Consider the following 8479-nt stretch of genomic DNA (forward strand, 5'->3'; position numbering starts at 1 on the left):
TAAAATGACAATGACTCGTGAATGTGCATTCCGCGCCTACGCGAAATTGTACATAAGAATATATAGATCTTGTAAATATAATTATAAATAGTTATATTTGTGAAACCGTTATGTCTAATCTTCTCGTGTCCGTCCCATCGTCGTTGCCGGCATTCACGTTCCGTAAAAGACGGAACATTTTTGGTCCTTCGAGCCGGATTAACGAAGACGGACGAGAGAACCCCGTTCCCCGTACGCTTCGTGGGTCATCAGACCGCTTCCAGCGAACACCACTAGAAGACAAAGCCGATTGTGTAACTGCACCCGCTGCTAGTAGCCGAATCAGACGTTCTCATCGGGATGGAGGAACTCCTCAAGCAGCAGGAGCTGGTCATCCGCGATATTTCCCAGATCCTCCTCAAGCTGAGGAGCACCTACGCCTGGAGCTCAAGGCCGCCGCGCTGGACCGGGAGACGATGGGAGGGACACTACGACCGAGCGGAGGAGGCATTCGAGCAGACGAGTGACTTCTTTTGTGAACTAGTCGTGTCCCTAATGTATATATACTAATGCAATTGTCTATTGTATAAATTACTAATGCAACTGCATGGCTGATACTTATATCATCAAAGATTAATAAAATACTTTAAACTGAGAAGCATGTAAAAGTGCTGTAGAAATAATGATCCTTCTGCTGTGATGTGATCTTACAAAATATGAAAGACTGATGTAATTAGAGAACAATCGCGTCTCACAATAGAATTAAAAACTATATTTATTGGATAGAATATTGATAGATGATATTGGCCTAATACGATAGAAGATGTTGCATATTCCAACAAGTGCAATATTACTGTTACCGTTTATCGCATCTTCAGTGCATCTAGATACTTCCTTTAAACATTTACAAAAGCTTGGAACATTGTCATCGGATGACATCCACATAAAACTTTAATTCCAATTTTTTCATTTGCCGGAATGAATACGACCGATCCTCTGTACAGAACTTTTGATGATGAAATCTCACCTTTCCCGTTTATAATAATTAAAATACTAGCTGTACTTCTAGGAATGATATCGTAAGAAGACCTTCCTGGAGGTATCTAAAATGTATATGCATAGCATACATGTATAGAAGCATAGGAAAAATTACTAATATAAAATTCTATTATAGAAAAACCCACTGTAATTTTAGCAACTGCAAAGTCCAACACAGGAGGACGAAATACTTCCGTACAATCGTCTTCGCGAGAAGGTTGAAATTTTTTCGCGGAAGCGGGTTCACAGTTGTACGTTAACATTTCGATCAATGTTGGCACATCTTTCAACTTAGGCGTTAATCCTGCACGTACTACATTATCAGAACATGCCATACATTCTATGCAATCTGTAAATATACTTTTAAAATTATGTGCTACAGTGAATATGTGGTGTACTAAGTACAATCAAATACTTAACCACCCGACAAATATGCATGGGGTTCATTTGGTCCAAGGTAAATAGCCTCACCAGGCTGCATTATTATAAGATTAAAAAAATAAATGCCCAAACACCCAACATCTCCTGGATAATCCAAGTATAGTCTTTCTAACAAGCTAGCATGCAAGGACTGTTTTACAGACTCGTCTAAAATAAAAGGATTTGGTTGATTACAAGGCTTAACTAAACAGGATGATTAAATTTACCTGAACTAGATAATCTATCAAATAACTTTCTAATCTGTAATTCTACTAAACTAGGATCACAGATCATGAGACTATGGAAACATGTTTTCAACGCTGTTCTAGTGTTCGCTTCGTCTGTGGTCATGAACTTAGATACTTTATCTTCTCCTATTATAGCACGCAACTCTGGAAGAACCTTCAAAAATTCTTTTATCTCCCTAACTGGACGGAAGCCACAGAGAGCTTCAAAAGGTGTCAAAGCTATTGCAATTTCAGGCTTGTGATTTGCATCTTTATAAATAGTAGGATATTGCTGATGTAATTCTTCTGCTTTTTCCTAGAATTATATGTTATAGTTAACAGTTCAGTACACAAAGTAATATTGTTTCGGTGAACATATTGTATACCTTATTCGGATGCACCTGAATTGACAGTGCTTTGTTCACAGATAAAACCTTAAAAAGAAATGGTAAATGTTCTCCGAATATTTTTCTAACATCGCTGCCCAAAACATTGCTATTGTCTTTTATGTATTCGTCCAAAGACATATTTAAATCCTTCATATGCGAAGGGCCATTGGGATGCGTACCCATCCATAGCTCAGCATATGGCTTTTTCTCATCCAACGTGATCTCCGAATTGGCAGATTTTACCAATGCTGCAACTGTACTATCTATTCCGAGTTTTCCCCAATCGTACGTTTGTACGTTACATTTAAGTTCCATTGTACAAATATATCTGTAATAGATAGCAGGATATTGATATATGAAATTTTTATATATATCAGGTGATCCACAAGAAACAGGCCACCTAAATAGCTCCGGTGGACTTGAAAATAGAGGAAAATGTTAGAGAGAAAAGTTGTACTGTTAACCCTTTGCACTCGGAGCTATTTTAACTCGAAAATTAAACATTTCTTTCGACCTAGAATAATTCCATTTTATATCATTTTTTTCGTTTTATTTATCAGTTCAAGGTAATTTGACGATCATAGTGTACCGCATCATTGAACTCGTATTGACATTAGCTACAACACTGTGAAGTTAAAAATATATGAGGCTATTTTAAAATCATCGATGACCTGCAAAAGACCTTGAAAATGACAACAATCAGAACATTTTTTTGTATCACCATATTTGCTTCCTTCAACAGTACAACTTTTCTCTAACATTTTCTTCTATCTTCAAGCCTGACGGAGCTACATATTTAGGTGGCCTGAAGCTATTTACATAGGTCTTGTGAATCACCCGGTATACAAAATGCAACAAATTTTCACTTGCACACTAATACATTTACACATAGAAATATTTAATACAATCATATATTTAATTTAAAAACATATACGTATAATTCCTTATTTATTTTTATACTTACAAATATGTACTAATATACTTTGCTAACGTTTACATAAAACTAAGGCAGGTAAAGAACAGGCTGTATAAATAACTAAATACTTACATACTCTCCGCGCCTCACAAGTTGTCTCACGAGACGGCTGGACGGCACAGGGGCAAAGGGGGCCTCGCCCGCAGCCAATAGTTAGGCCGTGACGTTACACACCTCAGCCAATAATTCAGCTAGAACTGAGAGTGCGAATGGAATGACCCAATCGGACGGCTTACTGCCGCATTCCTTTCAAATTCCTGCCACGAGACAACTTGTGAGACACCGGGAGTATACGTTTGTTATCATTCCCACTGATAACACTGGATAACACCTGTAATAATTCGTTTGTATAAATGATGTTACAACTTCGTAATTTCATTTTGCTTTCTCGTTAATTTTTTATGAACTGCATTGATTTCCTAATTATTTCTCAATTCCCTTTCAGCTCTTTCATTCAATTTGTGAGTATAGTATATATATAGATGGTGAGAATTTTGTTTCGAATAAAAGTTACAGCATTCACGGAATATACATATATAAAAATGTGGATTAATCTCTGATTAATCTCTGAGTGAGATCTAATTTGTTACACATTGATATATTTGTATAATTTTATAGAAATCTCATATTTACACAAATGTTATCGATCTCTTCATCTCTTGTTTGTACAGTTGAAGCGGACTCATAACGTGTGACGTGTGACAGTTCGGTTTATGATAAAAATATAGTGGACAGAATTTTCTTTTCCTCTATGGTAAACAGACAAACCGATTTCGTTTGAGTTTAAATGATCGAATTGGACAATAAAATTCAAACAATATAAATAATCTCATCTTTATCCAATACATGAACAAAATTGAACTAGTTTTACTAATAAGAATAAGCACAGCTGAGCACAGCCTACTCTAGCTGGCCAATAAGCTGCAACACTTCAAAGTGGTTGCGTAACGGGAGTATCCTTCTCTATATATTTTGTATTTCATGGCGCGAACTCGTTTCGAGATTTCCAGGCACTTTTACCTTTCACGTTCGATGTGTTCTATGTTCTATGGCAGTACTTACTACTTACGCGCGTGCACCGCGCGTGCAGACGAGCACAGACAAGTATCGTAATGTTTTAATATTTTAGAGTTAGAGTGACATTCAACAATTCAATACAAACGTTGCTAAGTTATTTATAAATATCCTTTCAGACGTAGATATAATTAAACACAAAAATGGTAGCCAAGAAGAAGCAGGTAAATAATTTCATCTATTGCAAATTCCATCATTTATTCATAATGTTATGTATTTAGTAATTACTATTATATGAAATGTATTTACGGGGATTTAGAATCGGCTTTATTACTTACGTATGTTGCACAATGATTTCATGAATTCTTTTTCGATTGAACAGAAGAAGTCCCAGGATGGTATCAACGCCAGATTGGCCTTGGTTATGAAGTCAGGAAAATGTGTCCTGGGCTATAAACAGACGCTGAAATCCCTTCGGCAAGGCAAAGCGAAATTGGTCATCATTGCTAACAACACACCTCCTCTACGGTGAGACTGAGATGTAGTACTCCCCTAAAAATAATGAGACGATTAGAAAAATTTGAAATCATATCTGCAAGTTTTAAAAATAATTTTGCATAGATTTTACATTTTTAACGATGATAATAATTCATCTATTCGTCATGGGAGTTCTACGGAGTAGTCTCACGTCTCTGCCCGTGAGTGCAGAGACAATTTCTGTACAAAATAATGGACTAGTGTCTATAAACTTTTGTATTTTTCTTTTAACAGGAAATCGGAGATCGAATATTATGCCATGTTAGCTAAGACCGGTGTACACCACTATATGGGAAACAACATAGAATTAGGTACTGCTTGTGGGAAATACTTTAGGGTATGTACCCTTTCTATCACAGACCCTGGAAACTCTGACATCATCAAATCTATGCCCCTTGGTGATCAGACATAAATGTATATTTTTTACTGAATAAAAATATAAAAAACCTATATGAAATTTTACTTAATACTAATAGGATATTTTTACCTTACTCTATAGGGATCTTAATTCTTAACCTAAGATCTAAAATTTTAATGACATGGGTAATAAAGATAGTGTTATGTATAGAACTATATTTCGTATTTTTGTAATACATACTTCATAAATACTATTTATACATATACATACATTTGTATTGTAGCCACGAAAGTAGTAAAAATGAAGTATACAGAATACATATTCAGTTCTTGCTGATATACCTAAATCCGTGAGCTGTCGGTAACATTGGGCGCGACACCGACGAGATAATAGTATCTCGTCGGTGGTACGGGGCTGTTCTGTATATCTAGTTTATGTTGTATATCTATTCAACATTATAATAGTATTTGAAAAAATTGAAAAACACATTCGTATTAATATTTCAACCTTTTTTACGGAATAAATATTTAATAAAATACTTTACTATATATACTATAGGTAATCATTCGAATTGTGGTTTACAATGATTTTCAATTCATATTCGGTTCATATTCAATTTATATTCGGTTTCGTTCTAAAAATATAATTGAATATGCGAGATACAGAGATCAATGAGGACCCGACAGATTACGCTATCTGGTGGGATGCTGCGAAATCACGAGTTTGCGAACCGAGCAATGGCGTAGGCGGCGATCCATGTGATAAATTAATTTTTATAGCTTCGTGGGTGGCGGCTCTTTCTATTGGTCGCTGATCGGGCGCCTCCCACTTTGAACGATGTAACCTTCTCCTGGTTTATTCCACTCAGCTGTGATACCACGATATATACCATTTGTCTCGTTTTCAATGAGCTGGCAAGGGAACGGCGGATGGGTGTAATTGAAATACATTCGCGGATCTCCGATGCTCAACAAAGGCGCAGCCTGCACGATGCGATTTTTAATAATGCATCGCGCCGTACCGTCGCTTACGTTTTACAACGCCACTCGGCCCGATGAACACTCCAACATAATTACATAAGGCTCGCAGTAACATAGAGATGAGATAGCTTACGTCTTTTTACAGTTAAATACTTGCTACATCACTTGGAAATTTTGTTTGTTGGTTTTCGCGAGGTTGTTCGCTTATTTAAGGATTTCGATGCTGCGAGTGCGCTTCTAATATTAACCCTCTGGCGCACAGGATAGGACCCTTGACAAAAATTGTTGTTTATTTCACTTCTTGAAATTACTTAGTAGCTAAAATATATATTCGTCTCCTTTGATTGTATAGTAGTGTGTTTTGTGATAAAGCGACTATCTCATTACTTATTCATTATTGGAAGCGCAAGTGAAGGATTTTCTATGGAAGGTTCTATGGAGGTTGAAGAAGATTTCAGTACAAAATTTTTCTATTTTCTATTTTTCGAAGAAAATGTACATACAATCATTCTATACGAATAATTAAGTCTTTTAATCGAAGAACGATTACATTTGCTAGGCTAAACTACGCTAGACTATTTCACCGGAATCGTTTTGTACCCATCAAAATGGATAAACACAAATATCATAAAGGGTAGCTATCGTCTGCAAATAATATTTTAGTATAATCACAAACAGAGAGAGCATTTGAATATAATTTCTACAATTGTCCATATGTATTGGAAACGTTGTCGCTTGTCCGAGCATCGATATCACCGAGGAGATTGGCAGGCGTTGAAGTTTCCACAACATATGGTAACTGCGATTTCCTGCTGTTTTTCAAATTGATGATTTTATATACTAAAAAAGTAGGCTAAATCGAAGCAGTAAATGGTAGGGGAAGAGTAGGGATAGGTCGTAGACATTGAACCGAACGAAATTCCGTGAAATTTAACCGTGAAATACTGTACAACTGATCAGGACAGATATTTATTTAACAAGGTTTCCACGTTCAATTATAGCAAGCTGATAATCACTGTTTTCCAGTAACTCGTATGTAGTTACAAATACTGTTTTCGCGATAATTCCACTCCCCGTCCATTATTCGCAGTTTTATTGCCGAGGAAATTCGCGTAAAAGTGCGAAAGGCTAGGAACGAGGCAGTAAACGAGGTTTTGCTCGATCACAATCGCGTCCGCGGCGCGGCGCAGCGGCGGTTCGTGCGGGCTCGTGCTGGCGAGCGGCGACGTAAGAAAAAGGCCTTGGCCAATAAAATATCGTGATAAACGACACAGCAGCGCTTTCCACGATTACGTTTACGAATCGGAGGGCTGCTATACTTACGCGAATCACCGCACCGAGGGGGGGAGAAGCGTGTCCATCGCGGCGAGTTTAATAGTGGGCCGCTTTTCCGCACGTGCTTCGGCATTCGACGCCAGGGAAATCGCGGCGTCCGCGTCCGGCTGAACGGCTCATTAAATATAGATGGTTATCTTGATACTTACGCCGGCACCGACCCCGGTAAAATGTACTCCGACAGAGTTTTATGAACCGTCGACTTGTTACAAAGGTTGGGAAATGTTTTCGCCGCCGACGTGGAAAGTTTATAATTTTCATTGCCCGGTCATGGTTCGTGTTTCGCGACTCAAACGGTTCGACGCGCCGGTGGTCGGAGTCCCGCAATCAATACGGTGCAAAATGACGTATACACGTGTCAACCGTTTTTATTGGAGAAATTTGTCACTGTTCCACACTCCGCAGATAGCTCCAACGCTGTTTTTTCCCCTCCAGCTAAAAAGTGTTCGCCGCTATAAACTACCGTCATCACCGGTTGGCTTCCGCTTGAAAGAAAAGTCACGGATTATCGTGTAACGACAGCCTTGTATCAGATAACGAAAACATCAATACCAAATCCGTTGAAAAGAGGATAACGTTCGCATAACCAGAAAATTATTGTCGGAGACTTCTGTAAGTTCTGGTCTGTCGTTGCAGATCCTTCACGGATTTGTGGATTTAAGAGAAAGTTGAAAGAAGGAAGTAACGCGCAGAGAATACTAATTTTCAGCGAATATTTAAGGATGATAGCTACTCCTGTTAACGCATAATCAATTACATATTTAAATGATAATCAACGATGCAAAAGACTGAGCTAACCATTCCTGTCAGTATCTATGTCCTGCTTCAAAATCAACTTCGTATTTTATTGAAACTGGTACATGTTTATCGATTCTTGGTACATTTTCCTACAATCTGTAAGAGCGGTATAAAGGTTAAAAATGATCTTCAAGATTCCACATTCCTACATTTCTCTAGTTACCTCTAAAAAAAGTATTCGACTGAAAAGTACACTGTTGAGACAGTAGAATTCAATTTTGAAGAGGTGTGAATATGGAAGATTTGTGTCACACGCATGTTTGTACTTCGAAACCCGTTAGAAGAGACCTGATGGAATTTTCATTGGAAAAGCGCATCGTGATCGATGGTGAAGTGAAGTTATGACTTGACAAGAATGATACATCTATCTACGAAGATTAACAGGTGTATTGAATTCCATTATTCGCGAATAATTTAAATGTTCAAGT

The 8479-nt window shown here is 37.6% G+C and overlaps 2 protein-coding genes across 6 annotated transcripts; one reads left to right on the forward strand and one right to left on the reverse strand.

Annotated features, from left to right (window-relative positions):
* Positions 1–875: 875 nt before the first annotated feature.
* Mpi (mannose phosphate isomerase) lies at positions 876–3680 on the reverse strand. 5 transcript variants are annotated; one of them, XM_076424826.1, is made up of 6 exons: positions 3663–3680; positions 2051–2381; positions 1665–1980; positions 1438–1605; positions 1164–1366; positions 876–1082 (listed from the first exon to the last, which is right to left on the reverse strand). In XM_076424826.1, the coding sequence occupies exons 2-6, from the start codon at positions 2366–2368 to the stop codon at positions 876–878; spliced, it is 1212 nt and encodes a 403-aa protein (XP_076280941.1). In that variant the 5' UTR covers positions 2369–2381; positions 3663–3680. The 5 variants fall into 5 exon arrangements, with proteins under 5 accessions (XP_076280941.1, XP_076280943.1, XP_076280942.1 ...); XM_076424828.1 differs by lacking the exon at positions 3663–3680 and adding an exon at positions 3102–3229; XM_076424827.1 differs by lacking the exon at positions 3663–3680 and adding an exon at positions 3018–3101.
* A 356-nt stretch (positions 3681–4036) lies between these two features.
* Positions 4037–5037, forward strand: Rpl30 (ribosomal protein L30). Its single transcript, XM_076424833.1, has 4 exons — positions 4037–4133; positions 4223–4267; positions 4426–4571; positions 4815–5037. Exons 2-4 carry the CDS (start codon positions 4247–4249, stop codon positions 4990–4992), a joined length of 345 nt encoding a protein of 114 aa, XP_076280948.1. The 5' UTR covers positions 4037–4133; positions 4223–4246; the 3' UTR covers positions 4993–5037.
* The last annotated feature ends 3442 nt before the right edge of the window (positions 5038–8479 follow it).

The sequence above is a fragment of the Lasioglossum baleicum genome, chromosome 6, assembly GCF_051020765.1.
Source record: "Lasioglossum baleicum chromosome 6, iyLasBale1, whole genome shotgun sequence".
Lineage (NCBI taxonomy): Eukaryota > Metazoa > Arthropoda > Insecta > Hymenoptera > Halictidae > Lasioglossum > Lasioglossum baleicum.

Excerpts from the sequence above, each read along its gene's own strand:
- Rpl30 (XM_076424833.1), top strand. The coding sequence starts at position 4,247 with ATGGTAGCCAAGAAGAAGCAG. Across the intron at positions 4,268-4,425 it reads TGGTAGCCAAGAAGAAGCAG|AAGAAGTCCCAGGATGGTAT; the intron begins GTAAATAATTTC and ends TCGATTGAACAG. Across the intron at positions 4,572-4,814 it reads AACAACACACCTCCTCTACG|GAAATCGGAGATCGAATATT; the intron begins GTGAGACTGAGA and ends TTCTTTTAACAG.
- Mpi (XM_076424826.1), bottom strand. The coding sequence starts at position 2,368 with ATGGAACTTAAATGTAACGTACAAACGTACGATTGGGGAAAACTCGGA. Across the intron at positions 1,981-2,050 it reads TTCAGGTGCATCCGAATAAG|GAAAAAGCAGAAGAATTACA; the intron begins GTATACAATATG and ends ATATAATTCTAG. Across the intron at positions 1,606-1,664 it reads TGATAGATTATCTAGTTCAG|ACGAGTCTGTAAAACAGTCC; the intron begins GTAAATTTAATC and ends CTTTTATTTTAG.